General features: G+C 45.6%; 9 protein-coding genes across 9 annotated transcripts; 6 read left to right on the top strand and 3 right to left on the bottom strand.

Annotated features, from left to right (window-relative positions):
* Positions 1-44: 44 nt before the first annotated feature.
* On the top strand, positions 45-691 carry PAAG_04492 (hypothetical protein; the record flags this gene model as incomplete). The annotated part of the gene is made up of 2 exons (XM_002793536.2): positions 45-451; positions 583-691. The coding sequence occupies 2 exons, from the start codon at positions 45-47 to the stop codon at positions 689-691; spliced, it is 516 nt and encodes a 171-aa protein (XP_002793582.2).
* A 1652-nt stretch (positions 692-2343) lies between these two features.
* Positions 2344-3156, top strand: PAAG_04490 (expression library immunization antigen 1; the record flags this gene model as incomplete). Its single annotated transcript, XM_015845286.1, has 2 exons — positions 2344-2766; positions 2884-3156. 2 exons carry the CDS (start codon positions 2344-2346, stop codon positions 3154-3156), a joined length of 696 nt encoding a protein of 231 aa, XP_015699512.1.
* A 441-nt stretch (positions 3157-3597) lies between these two features.
* Positions 3598-4928, top strand: PAAG_04489 (acyl-protein thioesterase; the record flags this gene model as incomplete). The annotated part of the gene is made up of 6 exons (XM_002793533.2): positions 3598-3680; positions 3788-3799; positions 3966-4056; positions 4162-4215; positions 4312-4697; positions 4823-4928. 6 exons carry the CDS (start codon positions 3598-3600, stop codon positions 4926-4928), a joined length of 732 nt encoding a protein of 243 aa, XP_002793579.1.
* Positions 4929-5536: 608 nt separating this feature from the next.
* PAAG_04488 (hypothetical protein) lies at positions 5537-6231 on the top strand (the record flags this gene model as incomplete). Its single annotated transcript, XM_015845285.1, has 3 exons — positions 5537-5548; positions 5599-5973; positions 6133-6231. The coding sequence occupies 3 exons, from the start codon at positions 5537-5539 to the stop codon at positions 6229-6231; spliced, it is 486 nt and encodes a 161-aa protein (XP_015699511.1).
* Positions 6232-8158: 1927 nt separating this feature from the next.
* On the bottom strand, positions 8159-10286 carry PAAG_04487 (serine/threonine-protein kinase sid2; the record flags this gene model as incomplete). Its single annotated transcript, XM_002793531.1, has 3 exons — positions 8159-8246; positions 8312-9626; positions 9716-10286. 3 exons carry the CDS (start codon positions 10284-10286, stop codon positions 8159-8161), a joined length of 1974 nt encoding a protein of 657 aa, XP_002793577.1.
* Positions 10287-14833: 4547 nt separating this feature from the next.
* Positions 14834-17424, bottom strand: PAAG_04485 (hypothetical protein; the record flags this gene model as incomplete). Its single annotated transcript, XM_015845284.1, has 3 exons — positions 14834-16875; positions 16941-17108; positions 17223-17424. The coding sequence occupies 3 exons, from the start codon at positions 17422-17424 to the stop codon at positions 14834-14836; spliced, it is 2412 nt and encodes an 803-aa protein (XP_015699510.1).
* Positions 17425-17967: 543 nt separating this feature from the next.
* Positions 17968-18399, top strand: PAAG_04484 (hypothetical protein; the record flags this gene model as incomplete). Its single annotated transcript, XM_002793528.2, has 1 exon — positions 17968-18399. One exon carries the CDS (start codon positions 17968-17970, stop codon positions 18397-18399), a length of 432 nt encoding a protein of 143 aa, XP_002793574.2.
* A 1034-nt stretch (positions 18400-19433) lies between these two features.
* Positions 19434-21554, bottom strand: PAAG_04483 (glutamate decarboxylase; the record flags this gene model as incomplete). Its single annotated transcript, XM_002793527.1, has 5 exons — positions 19434-19696; positions 19792-20330; positions 20380-20982; positions 21104-21339; positions 21537-21554. 5 exons carry the CDS (start codon positions 21552-21554, stop codon positions 19434-19436), a joined length of 1659 nt encoding a protein of 552 aa, XP_002793573.1.
* Positions 21555-23525: 1971 nt separating this feature from the next.
* PAAG_11880 (hypothetical protein) lies at positions 23526-24180 on the top strand (the record flags this gene model as incomplete). Its single annotated transcript, XM_015847451.1, has 4 exons — positions 23526-23543; positions 23611-23718; positions 23787-23922; positions 24029-24180. The coding sequence occupies 4 exons, from the start codon at positions 23526-23528 to the stop codon at positions 24178-24180; spliced, it is 414 nt and encodes a 137-aa protein (XP_015702939.1).
* Positions 24181-24611: the final 431 nt, after the last annotated feature.

Raw genomic sequence — 24611 nt, 5'->3', positions numbered from 1 at the left:
CAACCACAAATCCAAGCCCCTCCTCCTCGTCCTCACACTCAATCATGGAACTCGCCATGGCAATGGTCTTCCAAACCACCCAGGCAACCCCCCTCTACTCTAACGACTGGACCCCCAGATCCGCAGGCACGTACGCAGGCACCTGTATCTTCCTCATCGTCCTCGCCGTTATGTTCCGCGCCTTACTCGCGACCAAATCCATGCTGGAACACCGGTGGGCCGCCGCCGCGATGTCCCGCCGCTACGTCGTGGTCGCTGGCCAGCTTCCGGCGGCGGAACGGATACAGATGGACCCCAATGCGTCGACGGGGACGTTGGTTTCGGCGAATGGGGTCGAGGAGAAGGTTAGGGTTGTGGCGAGTTTGAAGGGGCAGACTGCGCCGTGGAGGTTTAGTGTTGATTTACCCAGGGCGTTGTTGGTTATGGTTACTGCTGGAGTGGGGTATTTGCTGTGAGTTTCCCCTTTCTTCTTCTTCTTCTTCTTCTTTTTTTTTTTTTTTTTCCCTATATCGAAACCTCTCTTTGTTTTGTGTGTATGTTTCTGCGATGGTAGATGTTGGGGACTAACTACGATATTTACAGCATGCTGGCTGTCATGACGATGAATGTTGGCTACTTCATGTCTGTTCTTGCTGGCGTGTTCGTTGGAGATGTCGTGCTGGGTCGATATAACCATTTCAATGAGCATTAGATTAACAAGTAACTAGTTAGATTGCTGATTCATTTTTAATTTGTACTGCGTGAAAGCTCTTGTGATTTTATGCTCACACCATCATATTCTACCAATGATAGCTTTTAATTATTGGTTTAGCAGACTACATCATAGATTAAGTTACATGTTCTGTAGAGATAGTTATCTTATTTCCCCTTTCATTTATGAAAGTAGCGCATCGTTGTTGTACTGTTCCTTCGCCACCATATATATATATATATATATATATATATATATATATATATGACTATAAGTTATCAACGTCCTCACCGTTGCCCGACCAGCCAGCTTAGAGGTATTTTTGCGTTAATGGCCAATGCATCCAGGGATTATCTGTTGGTGTGAGAAAGTTATCTTGGTCTAGGGTTTCGGCGATCGACGATACGCGGAGTTACTGCGTGGTTTTGACGATTTGCACAATCATGGAAGGGATCCATGAAGCTACTAAGAATATTATATTTTGGGCCGCGGAGTCATGTTGTAGGGGAGTAATGTAAACGGGTTGTCCCTTTTATAGAACTAAATAACTCCGAAATGGGGCCTGGGGATACATCTCCTTGCTACCCCCCTTCCCCCACAATACAAGGACATGCCCAGATCTGCGGAGCGGGTTCGATTGGAGAGTTCACAAGTGCCATAATATTTTTCTTTTCTTTTTGCGCAGAATTGAGCAGATTGTTTTAGCGCTTTTAGATTTCGATTTCTCTCTTTCATTCTTTTCTATTCTTCCTTTTTTTTTTTTTTTTTTTTTTTTTTTCACTTCTCGTTTTCTTTATCTGTGGGGTTTATGTTTTTGCTTGATTAAGTTTTGCTTTTGAATGTTTTTCATCTTGACCTTGATGCTTAAGGGGGGAAAGTTTCTGGCCAAATTTCGGGAGAATTTCGACTTTTTATTCTCATCGTCATGCGTACGGAGTACGGATGCCTGCTATTTCTTAGTTCTCATTGCACTTAGGGGCATTTATAATTTGTAGAAGTATCACATCAATCTCCGGATGTTTGTGGATGCGATAATACTAGTGATGCGCGTATTAATTAGCACATAGGCAAACCAGGGGGGTTGGATAGGTTCTGCGCAAGCTAAGGTATAGCATCGACTGTGACTTCAGGAGATCAGCTCCGTCACTGTCAGTACCACCCATGTCGGCTTGCTTCATTAAGCCGGGAAGAGATAACAGCTCGTGTCGGTCCCCACTCGCCGCCCTGTTGAGAGCTGCCAGGGTAGAGTTGATGTTGCTTTCACTATAATATCAAGGAATCCCCCACGCATGTGCTGTGTACTTTGCAACATTACCTTGATCTTGAAATTGTAGTGGCGAATACCTGCATACTTCCTATCCTTTATATTTTTCCCGCTTTTGGGTTGAATATTGTTGTCCTGCGATTCGCTGCGCTTGGACCGTAGAAAGAAACTGTGCTCAGAGACCTATCCTCCCCCCCTGTCGACGCTGTATGTTCAGGATCGTTTGATTCCCGCGTTGGAGTCCGCTCTTAACTGAGACTCATATCTAACAGCTTCTCATATCCACATAGAGAAAACCCACGGCCTCAATTTGAACATACTCAAACGGGACCACCACTTCCGAACTCATTATCACGAAAGCTCGACATAACCACCGCCAACAGCAAACATGCGCTTCCAAACCACCCTTCTACCCCTAACCGGCCTTCTCACCCTCACTTCCGCGCATTTCGATCTCCTGCAACCCCCTTCCCGTGGCAGCAGCCATGATAAAAGCACCCAATACCCATGCTCCGGGCTGCCCCCCTCCAAAAACCGCACCCAAATCGCCCTCTCAGGCCCAGAGATCTCCATCGCCTTGAAAATGGGCCACGACCACAGCGCCGTCCAGGTCCTGCTGGCCCTTGGGTCGGATCCAGGCACGAACTTTAACATCACATTAGTTCCGACGTTCGGACAGATAGGCCTGGGCGATTTCTGTCTCCCCACTGTGAAAATTAGCGAGAAGACACTCGGCAGGAAATTTTCGGAGGGCCTGGAGGCGACGTTGCAGGTTGTGACGAATGGGGATCCATCTGGGGGTTTGTATAACGTGAGTTATTTCCGACCGCGTTATTTGTTTTTTCAACATACAGTTGACCATCGCTTTCCGATCACGAAGCATTCTGGACCGTGCTAATGAGCTTTGTTTTCTTCCCCCTGTCAATAGTGCGCAGACATCGTATTCACCTCAAAAGTCACTGCTTCCGCTCCTTCTAATTCCTGCAAGAACGGAACTGGCGTCAGCGCCACGGCCTTTTCTGGCTCCGCTCGCAGCCGCAACGCGAATGAGTCCACAGCAAATGGACAGCCGCAAAGGAGCGGATCCGGAGATGGCAACCATTCTGGTCAGAAGAAGCCCAAGGGTGCTGCTGCATCTTTGCAAGCTGCTACGTGGGGAGTTTTTGGTGCGGCGATTTTGGGAGCAGCTGCGCTTCTCTAGTTAATTAAATTTTCTCGTGCTAATTTTTCCATTTGTTCCTGTTCTCTTCTATACGTGTTACATTTAGGCGGCCTATGTTATTGCGTCTTTGGAGATCCTAGGTTTAAAGAAAATGCCACGTGTAATGACGTATGGAATCGACTGCATTGTATTTAGGGAGTGGAAAGCGTATTGAATTTCGTTCGATATTAGCGTTGATGTCGAATTGTTCGAATTATTCTTCAAACGTTGTCAAGTTTCAAGAGTCAATTTCATTCCGAGGTCCCTGCGAAGTTTATTATTCGACTCCGCGCGAAAGCGGTGGTGGTTGGCAAAATAACCAACCGACAGATTACAATTTATATCAACGGAACGAATCCAAGCTATATTTATTCAACTTCGGTTGTATCGAATTGATTCTTTCGTCACCCTGTTGCTATAAGGATTTTAACTCCGAAAACAATGGCTGCATCAGGGCCGATCATCGTGCCCGCCCTAACAAGGCACACTGCCACAGTTATTATGGCGCATGGATTGGGTGATAGGTTCGTCTTGGGCTAATGTATCTTTCTTTATCGTGTATAAAAAGTATTTGGTGCATTAGAATTTTATTGGCTAACTTCTTATTTTCTCTTATTTCGTCGATGTACAGCGGTGCTGGCTGGTATGCGATAATTCCCCCGCGGTCGTCCCGCTCTCCGTCCCCGCTATTCCCCTCCCAACTTCCCGTACAGGGTTCCTTTCTTCTTAATCCGTGCAACGCAAGGACATGAAATGTAAAGCTCACAAATTTCGAATGCTATGACCGCATTCATTTGGGAAACGTAAAGGCTCATGCTTGCACAAAATTGGCGCCGGCGGGGCTTGTTCGATGAAGTCTCGTTTATCTTCCCAAATGCGCCAGCGATTCCGATCACGATTGTAAGGAATTCCATGGGGATCGGTGATAATACGGGGAGAGCGGCAGTTGGTCAGGTACCATGGAGAAGCCTTTACTAATATGATGATGCTGCTGCTGTTGGATAGAATTTTGGCATGTCGATGCCAGGCTGGTACGATATCCAGAAACTTGGTCGAGATGTTTGTCTCTTATATGCCCCCCCCCCCCCCCCCCCCCCAAATCCAAATTTCCATTACTAAATAAAAGGGCTGCCGCCTGAAATTACAACCCCGCAGGTCTTCGTAGAAGATTTTGGCAAGAACCAAGACGAGCCGGGAATCCTCAGATCACGCGATTATTTCAATACGCTTATCAAGCAAGAAATCGACAAGGGCATCAAGCCGTCACGCATCGTGATGGGCGGCTTCTCCCAGGGTGGTGCGATGTCACTTTTCACCGGGCTCACGCAGAAGGAGAAGCTGGGCGGCATCTTTGGCCTTTCCTGCTATCTGCCGTTGAGAGATAAGGTCCCTTCGTACATCCCAGAGGGCTTCCCGAACAAAATGACTCCGGTTTTTATGGCACATGGCGATGAAGACCCTACGGTGCTCCTTGACTGGGCTGTAGGGTCTGCGGAGGAGCTGAGGAAGTTAGGGATGACGGTGGATTTTTATAAATATCCGTATGGTTACCCATTTTTCTATGTTCTATTTTGTTACCTTTCCTCCGTATTTCCGTTTTGACTACCCTTCTCTATCATCGCTTCTTTATTGCTGTGCCAATGACGGCTTCTAACTTCTATCCAAGAGGCATGACCCACTCAGCGGATCCCCTCGAGATTCAGGATTTGCAGAGATACCTGGAGAAGGTAATTCCAGCTGAGGGTGACAAGCAAGGTGCGCCTAAATCGTGACTAGGTGCAGTCTCGGATAGGAGCCCACGGGGCCTCCATACATCGTTCCTGGCTTTGGTTATCTTGTTTGTCATAGTCTTGTCTGCCAATCGATATACGAAATCAAGAAGAAAATAAATATAAAGACCATAGATCGTGAATTGGCCACGGTATCACTTTTTAATGCACGTTGACTGTGTGTATATGCACCCGGAGCGCCATCAAATGACCCGGCTGATAGAGCCGGGCTTATTCTTAATCGCTTTAGTTGTGTTTTCACATGGGCTATCTTTTGGAGTCAACACATCTGAAATATTACAGGCCATTTATCTAGTTATTTAGTAGTCTAGTCCACTTTTTTAGGGCTTCAGCACAGCGAATCTTTCTCAGATTTCTATACGTTGTCGTATGGTTAATTAATTCCTCTTTCTGTGATAATCATCGATGCGGGTCGATATTCGGGGTCCAGGGGAATCTCTCCTTCCATTAACTAGCCAATCAGCGCAGTCCTGGCGTGACGTAACTACAGTTGCTGTCTTCCATCAAATGGCCACCACTCAACCCACCAAGGAAACTGCACCAAATCCACAAATACCAATCCCAAGACTATAATAAAAACCATTCTGACAATGTTCCGCTTCGTACGTTTTCCAATCACCTCCCCACGTCGTCTTGGCCTTGCACTAACTAGTTCCGCTGTCAGCATAAAACCCTTGACGTAATAACCCTCTTCCACAAACCCTCCCTCCCTGCCTCCAGCCGCGTCCTCGCCCTTCTCAAACAAGCCAATGCCGCTGCCGCCGCAAACGCAACCATCGACCAAGCATCCGAAACCTCTCCCAGCCAACGCTCTGAGTTCGAGCTGGATGTCACTGAGGAGCCCCCTACTCCGGATCAGCTTAAAAATATCCTAGATTACGTGGGTGCGGATGTGGGAGGGGATGTGGGAAGGGCCAGAGGCGGGGCGGCGATGGCGAAACCGGGGGATCTTGTACAGGGGGCGCAGGATAGGTTGGATGCATTGAGGCGACTGAAAGAGGATGGAGGGAGGTTTGTTAGGCCGGTTGTGAGTTGATTTTTTTTCTTCTTCTTCTTCTTCTTCTTCTTCTTTCTCTCTTCCCCCTTTCTGGTTTCCCCAATATTTTTCAATTTTGTTTTCAGAGAAGGAGGTGATATTTCGCTGTTTGGCTAGGCTAAAATCTCTGAACTATCCTCCTTTCCTAAGATCGTCGATTGGAGTAATGGCACTGCCGTCATTGGGGAAAATAAATCGGAGATTCTAAAACTCGTCCGGGAAATCCCTCCGGATGTCTCACCGCAGTAGTGGCGAAACCTACCGCCACCACTGCAAAGATGGGTGATTTGTGTGGGTCCTGATGGGAGGAATATGAACAGATTGGTATGGCAGCCAAGCGGGAAGAAGGGATATCAGAAGGCTGTGAGTCCATACATATGTACCATATATACGTAGCTGGCTACGATTCTCTGTACTATATGGAGCCAGGAGAAGGGGGGTTGGTGATATTGTAAAAATATACTCATCAAAACAAATGCTTATAACACATGCTGTCTATGTGACTTTCTGTCTGAACACTCTACAACAATATGAAGAATGAACTAGGGGAAAAGCTGAAAACATGAGACAAAAGAATTCATAAAAGAGAGAGAGAAAGTGAGGAGGTTATTTTCTGTGAGTTTCTGAGATGTATGAAATATCTGATATCTTGGATCATCAAAACATGTAGTTTCACTATACACAGCTTTCTACTTAACACTAAAATATCAATTTCTACCCCTTTGTTTACCACTATATCATCTTCAGGAATTTCATACACACTGAAACATCAAAAAAATCACCCCTTCAATCACATTTAAATTCATATATCCCTTTCACTTGCAATGATGATGCCTAACCTTGATAAAATAGTGTGATTAAGCAAAAGTGTGGAACAACATGCATTTGCAATACTTAAGAGAAATCCTCAGCTAATTTTATTTCTTTGTTCCATTCTGATAATCACTATCAAGTTCTGCAACCTCCTAGTCATCTGAAAACTAATTATACCTTGAAAAAGTATACGTAATCGTCCTCTTTCTCTTTTCAACATGCTTAGGGTCTGATGTATTAGGACGGAGGAAGGCTGGCAGAAGGAGAGAGGGGAAGGCAGCAACAGTTAGGAAACGCAGGGGGGAAGAGGGAAGAAAAGGACATGATATAACTTTTGACGCAAACCCACTTAGTTAAAGGATAACTTAAGACCGGACCAAAAGGACGAACTTGAGTATAAAATACTTTCAAAAGCAAACACCGATGCAAGACAACAGAAAAACGCAGAACATGCAGAATGGCAAGAAAGGAAGTGACGATAACCGAAGGAAAGGAAAGGAAAGGAGAGATAGCAAGGCACCAGTGGGAGGAATTATACCCGATAATGGTTTGATATTCGAGAGAGGAAAAAGGAAAGAAATTGAAAGGTCAAAGCGTTCATGGACAGATTTAACACCATCGAAGCATTAAAATACAGGAACAATGGAATTGCGGTGATGTTGGCGGTAAGAGGACCCGTACGCGCGTGGGCGGTGTTAAGATAAAGGACAAGGAGAGAACCATGGAATGACGAGAGAGACAAGAGATGCGGACACATAACACACACACACACCCCAAAAAAAAGAAAGAGAGAGAGAGAGAGAGAGAGAGAGAGAGAGAGAGAGAGAGACTGGGAATATAAAATGGAAAACAAGGGTTAAACTTCTAGAAATAGACGATTTTGACAACGTGGAGGCTCCGGCGATAGATAAGCAAGGAATGAGGGAAATAATGGCTGGCTTGAATCGTCTCTCGCCTTGCTCTCGGCCCGAGGCATTTGCACGCTCACCATCTGTTCCCGCATGGGTTGGGTAATAGCTGGGAGTAACGAGATAAATCGAAACAAGACAAAAAGGAACAATTTATCGAAAAGCTGAGAGGGGATCGTTGACTTATTGCATTAGCTTAAAAAACGAAAACGCATCCATCGATTGAGGGGTTTGCGGGGCCGTGAAAAGGAGAGAAAAGAAAACAAATCAAACGAAGCTGGTGCAACTGTGTTGTCTTGCATTTCATCAGATAGGGGTTATGATGAAAAAGAGTTGGAGAAGGAAGTAAAAGAGCCAGCTCTGCATTGAAAAGAAACCGAGGGTAAAAAGTGGCGATGACAGAATTAGCCTTCTTTTGGGTATTGTGAAGAAACGCGTGGTGTGACGGATAGTGTTTAGATGATGGTTCCAAAGCTCCCATCAGTGGGGATGGGTTTTCTGGGACTGCTTCGCCCGTCATTATCGACAGTTGACTTGCGATGTCTGGTCGAAAATTGTTAACACGAAGTGATCTCAAGCAAAAAGATAGAAAATGGTATAAAACGAACCTGAAAGTGAAGCCAACAAACAATCCCTTCCCCATTTGTTCTTTTCTATCCGCCATTTCCTCAAGAGCCTTCTGTTTATCATAAACTTCCTTGTACTTGGCCATATCAGCCTCACTCCCAAAGTCATCAAAGTAGCCCGCGTCAGTTTCTGAGTCTAATTCGGGAACAAAGGGGGCTCTTTGCTGTCGCAATTGAGAGAAATCAACCTCAGCGAAATACTCGTGCTCCTGGATCTCCTTGATATTTTTGAACCGTTGTTCCTTGGCAGCTACCAGACGAACGATGAGGTCCCATGTGCGTCTTGACAGAAAATAGTTCGGGTCCTCGTACTGTGGTTTGCGCAGAACACTTTGCCATCGTTTGAGATTCTGCCAGGTTTCATCGACAGTTGCTCCAGCAAAAGGTGGATATCCAGCAAGAGCCTCAAAGAGCATGCAGCCCAAACTCCAATAGTCAACGGTGAAATCGTACTCCTCTCCCTTTAGAACTTCGGGTGCCATGTAATCCGGAGATCCAACAATTGATTTCGCGTAATTAACCTCGCGTTGTCGAAGTGAGCGGTAACCCTCCCGCCTCTCTGCCGCGCTGCGCTGCTCCATCGGTCTACCAAAGGGGACATTTGTATTACCAACTTCAGCCAACTTGATACGCATCGATTCGATCTTGCCGGGATTGAGAAAGCCAGCAGCCAATCCGAAATCCGTCAATTTAACATGTCCAGTTGAATCGATTAGGAAGTTCTCCGGCTTCAGGTCACGATGAATGTAGCCCAGGACATGAAGTGCATCGACACATGAGAACATCTCAGCAATATAAAAGCGGGCATGGCGATTATGGAGGACGCCCGTATTGTTTAGCAGTGTGCGGAAGTCGCCTCCAGGAACATACTCCATAGCAAGGTAGATCTGATCTTCGTCTTGGAAAGCGTAGAGAAGTTTCACTAGCCATTCACTCTTAGCCGCTGTGAGGATATCTCTTTCCGTCAAGATATGTCTGATCTCGTCTAATTTGAACAAGAGCTTCTTGCTCATGACCTTCAACGCGCACACTTCACGAGTATCCTTCTTCTGGGCAAGGTAAACTTGGCCATATCCTCCCTGCCCAACCTGTGTGAGGATTTGGAAATCGTTATCACGTAGACGGGTCCGACGTTTGCGCAGATTCGCACGTTCGCGACCAAGATACTTTTCTAAAGCTGCTTCGTATTCCTCAACAGGAGTGGCTGGGGGAGCAGGGTATGCAGCTTTAAACTGTGCGTGGCGTGTCTGTCGATTATGCACGTAACTGAGGATGTCAAAGTAATGGTCGAGAAAGTCTGTTGTGAAGAAAAGGGGGGGATAGTAACTTAGTATTTACATTAACAGTCACCAGAGTATGCAAAGTACGCAGTGGATTTCAACTTACAAAGTTGCGTGACATTCGCAAGCCTTTTCACATTGGGAAGTTGTAATTTTTCTAGTTCCTCGGGTGTCAGGCCGCGGAGGTGAGATTGGCTCTTCTTACTGGCTTCTCTGCTCTGATATGGTTCCTGACGCGACACGGCCGCCTGGTTTGTATTGAGAGCGGGGTCTCTCCCAAACCGCAGAGCGCCAGGGGGTGTATTTTCGTTATTTGACTTCCGGGCCTGGTTCGCATTGTCTCTGCTGTGAATCACACTCTCATTCAGGAGGCTTGAATCCTCGCTGCCGTGTAGTGCGTTTTTGCCAGGAGAAAAAGACGGCCCATTGAATGCTGACTTGGACGGCGACGGTGTGAGTTTCATCGCATGGTCGAATACGCCAGGAAGATCTGTTGCACCGGGAGGCATGCGACTCTTGCTTGGGCTCCCCTGAGGTGTGCTGAAGGGGCTAGTGAAACCGAATTGATTTGGAGTCTGCGGATGATCGCAGAGCTCGTTGCCAGATCGGGTGTGGAGGAGAGGGGTGATGCCCAAGTCATGCTTGCCAGCAGGAGATGGTGGGATATTAACCGCCATCTCAGCTGAAGGAGAGGGGAGTTTGGTTACTCACTGTCTGGGGGGAGGGATGGTATTGTGTGGTATCTGTGTCGCGGTCTTGCTGATAGTGGCGTTGTTGGATGTTTTAGTTATCGTGCGTTACCCCGCGCAGAGCTATCAACGCGAAACACCAGCAGTCGCTCGCAAGAATGCGGTGCAGAGAGAAGATAAAGAAAAGCGAGTTTTGAAATGGATAGCAGGAGAGTCGTGGGAAATAGTCGAATGGCAGCTAGTGAGAAGCTACTAATAAGAAACAGAACGGAGTTTGTGTTTAAAAGGTCCGGCATACGCGACGGTGGTAACTATTTAGTTGAAGGAACTAGTTGGTCATTCCAAGGGTTTGTCAACCGCAGTTAGTTATCTGGGATTGATGACGGACGTTGCTGCAGCAACCAATGGCAAGGCAAAACCGGGATTTCATGCAGCAACATTTAAATCTCCTGCTGGTAACTGGTAACCAATTGGTGGCCCATCGGGACTGTGTCTTGTGTGATCCAGACGCCAGAGTGCCCCATAACGTCTGTTCAGCCTCAGTAGATATCTCGTTCAGCTGTATCATGATTCATCGGTGTGGGGTTGGAATAACTAAATTATTTCATCTCAATTTCCAAGGAACGCGCCCGGGATCAAGCCACGGATCTAACAGCGGAATTCTATGGTAACTACCCGGGTTCAATTGTGACTGTCATGTTCTGGGAATAAATAAAAGATAGAAATTTTTGAGGAAACCCCTGACCCTTTTTATTTCTTTTTATTTCTTTTTTTTTTTTTTTTTTTTCTTTCCGGGTAATATTAGATCCAACTTGCTGCCCCTGAATCCAGACACCTTATCCACGACTCTAACTATCGACCGTCAGTTCCGCGGCTCACTGTGAAACATCTCCATCCGCCTATTTAAGCGCCCCCTTCTTCGCGCTGTCCAGGCTACCTATAAATCACCCTGAAGCCTCCGCAAGAATCAGAGGGAAGATAATATGACATGAGTTCACATAAAACGCCAGACCGTACGATGGGGTTTAAAACGTGATTGTGGAGCCCTTGGGGAAATAAAACACGTCCGCCGTGCATCTCGTCGGAGATGTTGAATTTCCCTTCCAGGATGATCTTCACTACATCATATGCATACGTGTATACGAGCCAAGCTCCCTTCCGAAGCCGGTAGAACCCGCACGTTACGGGATTCTCAGGATTGTTTGATTCACTTGCAATTTCATATATATCAGCGATCCGTGACACGTTTGGGCGGTTGGTGTTTGGTTCTGGTAGCGAAGGAGAGGAGCTAGGTTTGCGAAGATCCTATCTTGAAAATACATAGCGGAGGAAGGCAATGTTGTTTGCAATCAACGGCAGTTTCAGTAGTGCTTGAGTTGTGGATGCGACCGTGGCCAGTATGGAACCGATGCAACGAAATGTGGATGCTAGGCGCCTGATAAGGGTGAAGAAACTCTCAACCCACCGATCCGCATAAGGGATACTTAAAATACTCTACAAACAGTCGAGGAGAGTCAAGTGTTTGTTTTCCCATACGAGCAAAAATCTGCGACGGGACTACTGACTGGTTCAGAGGAGCAAACGGAACCAGAAAGCCTAGGAAGATGATTTAAATGTAAAATATACGCGTGGCATAGAGGCTTGATCAGACCCTATGCAGCCTTTCCTATCCCAGGTTAAACTCCCTGAGGGGTTCCTTGAATTCTTCTGCTGGTTAGCGATTGGAGGTGTGTTTTCTCCTATTCTACATATTCAACAATATCCGCCTAAACAAGCATAGATGCAACATATTGAAGAAGGGTAATGAGGAGATGCGGAGAGATCCCTGTTCCTACACTGGTTGTCGGTGGCTTGGCTCGATGGGACTCTTATGCCCATCATGCTATTCTGTCTGGTTGCTAGATAAGTTGATGTCCTCTGTCCTTGCAGGATTAATCTCGTTGCGGCCGCGTGCAAAGCTGTCGATAGGGCCTTATAGTTAATAGCTTATGAACTGCATTTTTGTTCTTTTCCCCCCACCCGTCCCTCTTATATACCTCTCCAGGAAAACTTTGGGAAGTTCACTTCGGATAATATCTCCACTACATATTGTTGCTTGGTTGTTATCCCGGATTGTTTACTTCTTGCGGTTTCGGGACGGTTTTTCCTGGTTTTGCAACCTATGCCGGCGAAATTATCTTAATAAGGCTTAGCGTCTCAGCCTATGATGAATCTTATCTTATCTTTTCGACCTGGACATGCGGATGACATCATAAGCACCTCCTAACGTAATCCACCATCGAACGGCGGATACCTCTAGAGAATTTGAAGACTTTTTATTGTGAATCGGTGGCATAAAGTTGCGCGTTGAAGTGGACGAGTTAGATAATTGGAATATTTCAAATTGGCTGTTCACTCGGTGGGGAATTACGTTGGTTGACAATCGTCGATAGTTGTAACTACGTGAGTGCGTAAAGCGATACCATTTTTTAAGATAAATGAGAGTTCCTCTGCCGCAGCGAAGATGTAGCCAACGTGGAATGAATGAGCGAGGCCTAAATGAAGGCTAGCATGACCCCCAAGTTGCAACATTTCTTTTCTCCACTCCCTTCCATGCTATAAAACAAAACCTTTTACTACATCAAGGACAGTGGTAGTCGGATATTCCTTACAATTCTCCTCCTTGTGAGATAATCACGAGAAGGGCGTTACAAGAATCGAACCCCGCAGGAGGTACTTGGGGTTTACTTAGACACCAGCCGTCCCTGATCCACACTCAGGGTTCCTCGCGTCGTTATTACCGGTCGGCGCCAACAAATCGGCACAATTTTGCAACCAGGCTGCGTTGTCGGTTAAAGGGACTGAGGATATTACGGGTTTGACCCAAAGCACTACTCTAAAAGCCATCGGCGCATGCTCCAGGAAAAGGTGATACGTGTATTCCAACAATAGATTGGGCATGGAGCCCTTTTTTGGCTGGTAGCAATTGGGAATGAGATTTTCACTCTCTTGACGTCTGAAATGGGGGATAATTCTTAACAAGCGCACAGGTAGCTACTGTGGAAATGAGGGTGATGCTACATGTTCATTCAGTCACTGAAATGAATCTGCTGGACCTTATATTAGCTTCTGGAGCGGCTGGTATCTGCCGCTCCTACGAAAATCTGGAAGAAGTCATCCTTGCCCCGTGGAATGCGCGGCATCTTGTTGATTATCGCTTTTCCTTCGGATGGTATTAACAGCTTGCCCTTCGAGGAGCCCCAATTGAGCTTGTTTTATACTTTCTGCATCAACGATTTGGATCACCCAGGGTATACACATGGACATCTACATCCGCCAGGTCGTGATGAGATTCTGTCAAGCAGTGGGAGCACTCTATGGATATTAAATATGTTAGGAAATTCCTTCAGATTAGCTCTTAGAATGCGTGTATGAGGTGTTCAGAAGTAAATAGTTAACATTTTACTTTGATGGGACAGATTCGGCTCTTAGATATGATGATGATTAAGAACAGCCCAATCACGACTTTCTAAGAATAAAATATTAATTAGATAATAAACCCAATATCATATGCATTCCAGAATACTGAGAAGTATTGGGGAACTAAAGGACGTGGCGAAACAACATGTGGAATGGCAATTTGTTCACATTTATAAAAACTAATATCAACCAACACCGTTAAGGGGTAAAAGTTGCACTAGCACGAAAAATGAAGAGTCAATGTTAAAGAGGAAAAATTAAGAAATCAGATCAATGAACAAACAATAGAAACAAAATCAGAATTCGCGCCAATTTGCCTGCTTTCCGAGCATATCTTGTAATGTATATTCCTTTACCGACCAACGCCTTGTACCCATCAGATGAATTATCCACGCAAGAGAGAGAAACAGAAGAAAAAGCCCTTTATGGCGCTAATTAAGGGACGTTGTAACCAGTGGCACTTGCGCGTCTCATCATAACATAGCAGATAAGTACAACATTCAAGTTGGGTTGGTAAGGAGCTGAAAACGTTAAATATATGCAAATATATAGATAGGATGTGGTCCTCTCCGAGTGTGGTCCAGCTTTAAACTCTGGCAAGCGTGCTTTCTTTTAACAATAAGTACAAGCATACGTGTGAAAATTCCAAAAGACCTCGTCACGTATTTGTAGGGTGACGTTGGGGCAATTACAGTGGTGACAAGAAAGGGTTGAAACAGGAATCAAAAGAGGAGGGGGGTGAAGAAATAGATGCAATATTAGTGATATGGGCCATGAACATTTCCTCTCTAGAGGATCCGTATCCCCGGATTAACATGCCAGATACTTCAGTCTGGTTGGTCAATATGCCGTGTAAACAATGTGTGATAATTATTGAGTCGTGAAATGGTGCGATATATTAAAACTTTGTAGGGTTACAAAAGCGATGATATTAATTACTTTTCGAAGTTTGGTAAAATAATCCGTCGAATAGGAGGTTTGGAGAGGTTTGAAAAGTCGGTGGATCATAGACAATGGCACACTTTTGTGACATTGGGTTTTGGGGTTTAACCAAGAAGAACTGTAGGATGAAATAGTTAGTTGCATGGTTTACAAAATGGAGGAAGTTGCGCATTGGCATGGGTTGGATTGGTATAGGAGATTAGCATCGAAGAATCACCTTCCCATCCCCAATCCTTCATCACTCCAACCCAGTGTAGTCTTCCCCGTACAGTATTTTCGATTCCCAGACTGTCCACCCCCGGAATAAATGACCCTCTTCTGATTGGACTAACCGGTGCTTGCCGTGGAGACGAGATCGAACGCGGCATTTTCACGTCTCCCGGAGATGTTAGAATCTGTCTCTTTGTTGGTCGTTGGTCCGAATGCTCGAATGTCGCAGAATCTTCACTCAGATCATCCTCGTCGTCCACCACAGACCCTATTCCAACTCCATAGATGCTCTTTCGTTTGGTAGTATCCACAAGTTGCACAAAAGCAGCCTCTGTTGACCTCATATTCTGTCGATCGTACTCATCCTTGCGATCCCACACTTCGCGAACAACCTCAAGACAGCGATCGACGTTTCCAATCATTAGTCTTGACTGCATCGCCTCCCAGCGCTCCTTAACCCAATTACGATCCTCCCCATTTTTCATTTCGCAGCTTGCGACAAGCAGAGGGTATATGTGTACAATTGTTGCTCGAGAACTTGGCGGGACGGTAGCTAAAAGTACAAGAACGCGCTTGGCAAGTTGAGCAGCAGACTCCGAGGGGATCTCGGGAACCGCTTGGTGAAGATATAGCAGAGTCGCCCAGCGATATGCTTGCGCGGTCTGGAAGCTATGTTGGACGTTTGAAGTTGGATCCACGGGTGGTTGAAAATACTTCGGAACTTCCCATTCCTCAATGAGCGTTTTAAGCTCCATAGCTTGCGATATAATAGGAATGGAGTTAGTTTTAGACTTGCGAACCTTCTGAACGAGATTCGCAACACGGCTAATTAGTGGAAACAATGTCGTCGCACACCCCATGAGAGGGTCAACTTCGTGGACAGGTGAGTATGGTAAGGAAGGGGTGAAATCGTGTGGTAAGGAAGTTTCCTCGAATTCTCCGTCCTCTAGAGAAATGAGTCTTGCGATGACATCGGTATAAAGCCAAGTATTGTACAAAAACCTCAGGCGCCCTAGGTCATCTGCTTGCATATCCGTACGCTGCTGTTGCTGTATCACAGCCTGGTTCAGTAAAATTCTCGCCCCTCGAAGATGTTGTACGCCAGTGGAAATATGACGATCCCAGGACTCTGCAAATACAAGTGCTAGTGTTGTAGCCAGTGCCTCATCTGTTTTCATAGTTCCAATACCTGTGGCCAGCATACTGATACTCTGTCGCATATGATCCATGCCGTGAACTCTCAAACGAGGGTTCTCTTTGACACAATGAAAAGCAGATAGGCAACAAATTGCGTGAAAGAGTGCAGGGCAGTCTACAGCTAGAGGCCATATCAAAGTTCTCCAGGGGTTTTCAGAAACCCCATCCTTCACTGACAGAATACCACATGTCTGGCGGTCGTATCGGGTAAGGAGCATTGCTGGTGACTCCGGATGTAAGGACGGTCCCTGAGAAATGGTCCTTTTAAATATGTTTTTGAAACAAGGAATTGATGTCGATAGAGTGCTCCAGCTCGAGGTCACGTTTTTCTCCGGGGCAGACTGTCGAACTATTTCCTCCACATCGTCATTCCTGAGGTCAATCAGAGCTGGGGTGAGGGGCACAGACGACGAAAGCCACTGAGGAGTATTCTCGACTCCGGCTACCATATTATTTACCAATATATTCTCAGATAATTTTGGAGATTGGGCTGAAGAAAAATATGATAAGTCGGGCATCATCTCATCGTACTCGTAGTCATCTAAATACTGATCCTGTAAGTCCAGAATCGATGGAAGGAGGTCACGCTGATAGCTATCATACGGAGGAAGAGGCTCTATGCTCTCCAGCGTAGAATATAAACTATGATATTGTGATGTGACATCTTCTTCGGGGTACTGAGAATTATACGGAGTTAAGGAGCTCAGAACTGAGCGAGCTGGTTTACATGTAGGCGTGGAAGGAGAGGGTGGTGGCGCACGTAGGGATACTATTAATATGGAAAGTTAGCACGAATATCCGGGGTGAATCTATCTTATCTCTGGCAGTTACAACCTTTTTTCACTTTGGCAGTGGATTTTGTGGTGAAGGTAGATTCTTCAAATGGCCTCCATTTAAAGTCCTTCTTGTAGCCTCCGCAGCTAACATTCCGTTTATGGCATTGCTGACATGTAGGCTTCGTCTCATCGCATTTGAGTCTCTTGGTTTTGCATGTCATGCACCCTGATCAATCAATCAAACAAGCGTCAGCTGGTTAGGTCGGTTCCTTTGACATTTTACCCTTATCTCCAGCGAAGGTTTTAACTTGAGAGAAATCCATTGAATCATAATGCATACCATTTCGACTTTTAGATTGTCTAGGTTTGCTAACTCCAGTCCTATTGACAGATACCTTCTCGGCTGATGATTTACTGGCTTGCAAATTAGGCACCAACTCGGGTAATACGGTGGGCGGGCTTAGCGATCCTGGTTTAATGGTACATTTTTTTGGTTGTACAGCTTCCGCAGATGTAGCGTCTGGAGTTTGGGCAATTTCCATGCCGAGATAGGAAAACAGTTTCTCCAGAGCACTCTTCTCATCCACATCGAGAGTGAAACAAGACGGTGGGAGCTGGTTGACGGGTATTAGTCAATAAAGCGGGAATCGCGGCGAACAACGAAAATGAAGTGTCAAAAGAAAGCTCGACACAGAGAGAGTATATGACTCCAAGAAACAGTATTCAGCAGGTGCCCTGAAGGACACAACTTTAAATAAAATATAAAAGTTAATAAATAGGGTAAAACACCATACATCAAAGAAGTGCTATTAAGCCCTTTGAAGATGAAGGTGATATTAATACTCAAAATCTGCCCCAACACTCGCACACAATAAAGCGAGGCAAAATGCGGGGACGGCAACCAAACTAGGACAGATCAAAATAAAACTGGGGTTTAAACCGAGACGTTTCTTCCCTCTCTAGTGCCAAATGTCTCCAGAAAAGAATAAAAGCGACAAAACGATACAAAGCAAGAAGACCAAAGCAGTAATAGATGCAGAAAGCGATGGCGACCTGGTTGACTGAGGAAAGATTGCAAAAACACGATGGAAGAGTCATTGAAAATGTTGAATGATCTTCCGAAAACCGATGTTACGGCGTTAACTAACCTACTAACACGCAATACCATACAGACCGATAGAACCGCGAACAAATCATATGAGCACAGGTATCAAGCGGGCTATCATGTGGTCCTAGCCTCTGGCCAACCGCGTTGTAGTGGCGGTAGATCTCCACAATCCGACTTGCTGGAGAACATGGCCACCCAGTCTCCAGCCAATGAGGGGAATATGGATATTTATTACCGTGCTGCACGCACGGTCGTGTCGGTTTGTTGTCCCTCAGAGTCTAGAGCTTCCTGGCATGCACAAAGAGCCCAGCAAAGTATTAGATCAATGGATGGCACAATTCCAGATCCTGGAGTAGTCTTGAACTTTGCTGTTTTGGCGAAGGAATCAACGCTAGATCAGTATTATTAGAATTCCGGTACCTGATCAATGATCGAGGCATGCAGGGTTTGCAATCCATGTCCTCGTGTCGGCTCTTCTCTGCCACCTTGAGCCGCTTATTATCGATCACTCAATGTGCTCTGTATCTCCTGTTCAAAATCCCGAAGTGCCGGTCATCGTTTTTTCATTGTCCCAGGAGTTCAACAGTGTTATTTCTGCGTGGTGGTTGGCCCATCAAGAGTTGAGTAACCGTGGAAGTAAGTGGCAATCTTTAGTTGCTGCTTGTGAAATGATGCGACAGAAATATCACCAACTGATAATATACCAGCCAAGTAGCTAGCTTTACACATATCAATGGTTTGAAATGAGCTCTGGCTTTGGGGAAATACCCTGCTATCCGCCTTGACGTGCTGGAGAAACAAATGTGGGAGAACTCGGAGGTTGCCCAAGTAGTTGGGTTCAGTTAGGTAGACTAGGCCGAGATGGTTTAGCGCGGTGGAGGCTGGGTTCTCCACTTCATCTTCAACATCACAACCATCTAAATATCAATCAATTGACACCCCCCGCCAGACCCTGCCAACCCTTGCCGACATCACATACGCAACACCTCTAATAGAGTCTGACTCCAGTAAACCGACCGCTGTGGATGTTGGCTTCGTGTCTTCTGTAAAGACCCTTTGCCCCCAAACTTCAAACGGCCTACCTCAGCAAGGGATCCATGACACCTGATGTCATGGAACCTGATGATATTATTGTCTACCATGACCTGAGCTTTATTTCCATGATGATTTCTTTACTTGGAAGAAACTAGGAAACTGAAGAGCCAACATCTCGATTTCTGAAGATTTTATCAATTCCATATTTTTTTTTTTTTTTTAAAAAAAAAAAAAAAAAAAAAAACCGATTATGCACACGAAATACTACTACCCATTTCTCATTAACATCAACAGGAGAAGAACACCGGAAAATCAAGGATCGAACAAATTAAACGTCATTCCATTGCTATTATTGTTGCTAATCTGTGTACCATACTTTCAAGATGACGAAGAGAACTGGAATTGGGACTAACAGACGCTTCTGTGGATGCCATCAGGGTGGTGCTTTCTCGTTCCCTTTGCACCCCTTTCCCCATTTGCAGCCATATGTCGCCTGGCGATTGAGGTAGATCCTGTGTGGAGTGCGGCAATATCTACTGGCTTTTCCATGAGCTTCTCAGTGATAGCTACGGTGTCCGCTACAAGCCGATCGATGAGATCTGCCGACATACTTTCACGGACAACTATTCGCAGGATTTCTGTCTTGTCCACTGCTGGAGGGAGTGGGTAATCTATACGTCGTCGCAACACTTGTCAGTGTATGCCCACTTCAATATATAACATAAGTTCATTGCGAAACGCTTGAACCAGAATGCACAAGACTTACTTGGAATGATATACTGCTTCGCACGAAGCAACAAACTGATGCTATCCTGCTTTACATCCGGATATTTTTTTTGAAACACGTCAGAGAGTCTAAACGCGACTACCGGCAGACCGGCGTTATAATCCGCTGATGTTTCACCCTCCACGTTTTTCAACAATTCTTTAAGCTCCTCAGCCGTCTGCCCAAGGTTGAAATTCCCCTTCTTTCGATGAATGTCGCTAACGCACACAAACCATCCTGTTTTCTCAAGAGCCTTGCTCAGCAACCTGGCATTTGCCAAACAATTCTCCATGATTTCACGGTACCCGTTAAAGCCAAGGCGAATGAAGTTGTAATACTGTCCTATCACCTGCATTCCGGGGCGGGAGAAATTCAAGGTAAACGTCTCTTCCGTTCCGCCAAGATAATGAAGCTCAAAAATAAGGTCTTTTGGCAGATACGATCTATCCCGCCAAATAATCCAACCAAGCCCAGCATAGACCAAGCCAAATTTATGGCCAGATGTATTGATCGATTTCACCCGGGGCAGCAAAAAGTCCCTGCTTGTTGTCAGCCTGTGTGTCTTATTTCGATTTTGGGAGAAGTCACCATTTGGAGCCTCCGGCCTGAGCGAAAGCGAATGGTGCAACAAATCCTCCGCTTGCTGCATCGACATGGATAGGCACGTCTTCACCAGTCTTCGCTTGATATTCATCAAGTATATTTGAAATCTCCTCCACGGGTTCGTAATGACCGGTATATGTACTACCTAAAATAACGAAGACTCCGAGAGTATTTTCGTCCACGTTCTTTTTAACCAGTTCAGGATCAAGCCTATACTGGCTTTTCTCAGAGACATCAAGGATTCGCGGCTCAACTTCGAAGTATCTCGCAAATTTAAGGAGTGCAACCTGTGCATTTGCGCCCATGATGATATTGGGTTTCGAGATGTCTTTTCCGGCAGCTCTTCGTTTCTCTTGCCAACGTCTTTTCATTGCCAATCCGCCCAGGTGAATGGCCTCGGAAGAGCCAGTCGTTGCAGAACCGATTGCATTACCCCCAGGCTGAGCATTCCAGAGGTTTGCTAGCATGGAAACGCAGTGTGCATGCATCTCCATCAGTGCCGGATATTCATCAGCATCTGCCAAATTCTTGTTGATATTTTCCGAGAGAAGCTCGTCAGCTTCGCGTTCCATATACGTGCCGACAAAGCTGTTGACATTAACCAGTGGTTTTAATTAGCATAATCTTAGTACGTGGATGAAAAATAAATAAATAAATAAACCTGCCTCTCCACACCGAAAACTGCGCAGGCGAAAAATATGTCACCAACCTAGCCATGTTTAAATTTGGAATCCCATCCAGATCCAAGTGATCCCTCAACATCCTACGCACTGCCTCCGCCGGCGCCCCTTCCTTCGGTATCTTGAATCTGGGTATTTCCTCACGGCTGGCATATCGCGTGGGATACGGGATCATGGATCCGGAGACACTCTCAGTCCAGAGGCGCTCGCTTTTCCTCCTTTCCGGGTCGCTGCGTAGTTCCTCAACCAACTTGTTGGCATCGACCTGCAGGCATAGTTGAAGCCGGTAATCGGTTAGCAGAAATGAAAAATGAAGACGTAAGGGGTATAATTGTAGAGCACCAATTACAGTTGGATAGTAGAAGAGCAAATAGCTATTTGAATGAATTCAGAATAGATTTTAGTAGGGATGTGCGCAACGGATGACGAGGTTAGTCAACTCATATCTGAAATACCACTTACATGACACGCAAGACTCATGTTTTCTGCGGACTGAATGTTTTTTTTTTTTTTTTTTTTTTGGGGTGATCAAACGATGCTATTTTCTCCCAATGGCAGATAACGGCGTGGCGTTTTTCGTGTACTGCAGGTAGTAAAAGGTATAGTTAAACAAATATCGAGCTCTGCTCCAGCCAAGGTGCAACAACGTTGATTACTTTTATCTCCTCGTTTACGTGTCATAAAACTAACCGGTTTCTTTTTCTGAACAAATTTTCAATCCTACAGGTTGTAGGAGCTTTCCGTCCGTTCCGCACTTACAATTCCTGTGATCACAAATTGGTGGTTTTGTTGAACGATGACGTAGGTGCCTCAATGATGGCCAGGGTTTAACAGGTTTTATTGATTGCTCCGTCCTGCTGCACGTGATCTGGATCGCGTTATACAAGTCTCATCATATGGAAACAAGAGAATACAGAACCGGAATCAAGAATCGAAATCAGCTTGATGAGGGCGTCACTCAGTACAAGATAATCAGAGAAAAACAGAGTTGCTTTACCTGTAAGGATAAAGCTTATGATATAGAGAGTCAAACCGTTGGCTCTATTTGGAGGAGACAAAAAAGGCCAGCACCGGAATTTAAGCAGACAACCCATCTTGTTAGTTACCAGGGGATACGAAGTACACCCGCTCGACACGGGTGGAGAAATACACTTGAACACGCTATTTCACCCTTAGATGTCAGCGACATGCCAGCGACCATGCTGAAATGCACATATAATCCTGGAAGCAAGGTACCACAACTCCCCGACTCTGAGATTTAACTCAAGATTGAAGCAATATGATCAGAGATCTAAGTCTGTATCCGTTTCCACCAAGTCAATGAAGCCCTTCCCGTGACACACAGGAGGCTCAAAACCTGATTTGCCGCCCGTGTGAAACGATAACAAAGGCTCAAAGCTAGCTCCCAGACGGGGGAATCTGGGCATCCTGGTACCAGTGTCCGTTCATTCCAGGATTTGTATCCTGTAGGCCGTTTAAAGGGTAGTTGACCACGTGATCTCATAGATCGAATCATGGCTGACTCAATAGTTCCCCTGATCTAGAGAGTCCGTATAAGCCTCCCGTCTCCCGGATGTTAAGAGAGGATCAACTGAACGAAGACACGTCCGCGATATTATTCGTCATCAGCATCCAGCCAGCATCATCAGAACTTCAACAACAGCCATCATCAACGCGATCTGAGTCGCGGTACATACACACAGTTCTACGCAGCATCGAGATTTTCATTCTGCTTTTCATCCCTTTTTCTGCCAACTATAATCTCCTTTTTACCAAAAACATGAAAGTTTCCTCTCTGGCGACGTGTCTTTCAAGGTTGGGTGGAATAGAGAGGAGTAAATTGCCAAATGATATAGATACCGTAGATAATAAGCACTCTCCCAAATGTTTCTTAACTATTATATTCCCAGCAACATTCCATTAATGTTTGCCGGTGCTTGCTCGTTAAAAGTCCTGTGGGAAAAGACTTGAAATGATGCGGGTCTTACCTCTGCTAGCCGTGGTCCAGGAAAGTGACCGCGCGTCTGTTCAACCTCTTTGGACGACATGATTCAGACGTCGTTGTTTGTTTTCTTACCGGAATACCCCCTCTGAGCTTCTTTTCTTCGCTATCTTAGAGATATTTGACCTCCGCGTTTAACTCTAGCAGCTGTAGTTATCAGTCAATCTGCTGCTGCTGCTCTGACTCTTGCGATTTCTCCTTACAACCCCTTACTTTTGCCAGGGGATAAATACGAATACCCCCCTTAAGCCACTTGTAGATCCTCCTTTACCTGGGCGGTAGTTACAGGAGGCAATACTTCGAACCTGGCAACAGTTCTCACTGCCGGAGATAAAATGTGTCTCTGTCACGCCAGGACGACCGCTCCAGCAATCTTAGCTGTAAGCATAAGATTCAGCTCTAGTCTTTTGCTTACGTTGACTAACATGCTCTGCAAGAACCGTGTAGTAATGGTGTATGCTGTGGCTGTAAGTCTTGCGACAACCTCCCTATCATAGGTACGGAATTGATGATTCTAGCTGATGGCTATTGCAGATATGGGCCCAAGTGCCGTGGCAACGGCTGCGTCAGCAATTGCGATGCCGGTGCAGAATGTGGAGAGTTGGTGAAGCCAGCAAACAAGACTTGCCCCCTGAATACAAGGTATATATCTATATACACGAGGTATATATGGAAATTGCATGTTGTCTTACTAACAATAAATTACAAAGGTTGCTCGCAATATGGTTTCTGTTGTAACTGTAGGCATTGCTCACCTACACACCATTTCGAAAATTATTCTGATTGCTTGCAAGGGTATCGCGAAAAGTCACTTTGCTGCACCCCTAACCTCGATGTCCTCGAGACGTTCATGTGGTGGCAGTGAAATAGAATATTTGAGATTATCGGGTCCCATGCTTACAGCTTCGGAACCGATATGAACTTCTAAGAATTAGGGATCTGACCACCCTAGATTTTATCGTAGAAGATACGGGTAATACTATCGTATATTTCGCCCGTAAACTATTCTTCACAACACCATCAGGCACAAATCGTAAAGGGCCTCCTCAATCCATTGCAATTGATTTAATCATACTGAAGAAAAACGGCAACCCCGTTGGGTAATTCCGTGGTCTCTCGTCCACTTGGTCACTCCTGAATACGGGCTCACAGCCTAGAATCACCCAAATATGTTCACATAACTTTAACCTCACCTCTGCAAGTTCACGATTCAAAAAGGGATTTACCCCTAGGCGAGTATCAGTATCTCCTAATTAAAGACCCCTTAAACCTCAACTACCTTCTGTAGAGAACAGTAGAGAATAGTAACCCAAAAATGCTGGCCGGCTCAAATAGAACTACTTCATATTTAACCATTGACTGAAGTAAACTAGAGGCTACATACCATTCATTTCATATCTTGCATGTAGCTGATATCCTTCGTCAGGCTTGCTCGAAGGCATACTCCATGTCAGCACTTGACGAACCCCTGTTTACGCCTACCTTGCTCTGGAAGGTTATCTATACCCTTTAGCCAGCAACCGTAGCAACCGCAA

This window comes from Paracoccidioides lutzii, assembly GCF_000150705.2.
Source record: "Paracoccidioides lutzii Pb01 unplaced genomic scaffold supercont2.11, whole genome shotgun sequence".
Classification (NCBI taxonomy): Eukaryota; Fungi; Ascomycota; class Eurotiomycetes; order Onygenales; family Ajellomycetaceae; genus Paracoccidioides; species Paracoccidioides lutzii.
This window is presented reverse-complemented; position numbering and strand designations above follow the sequence as displayed.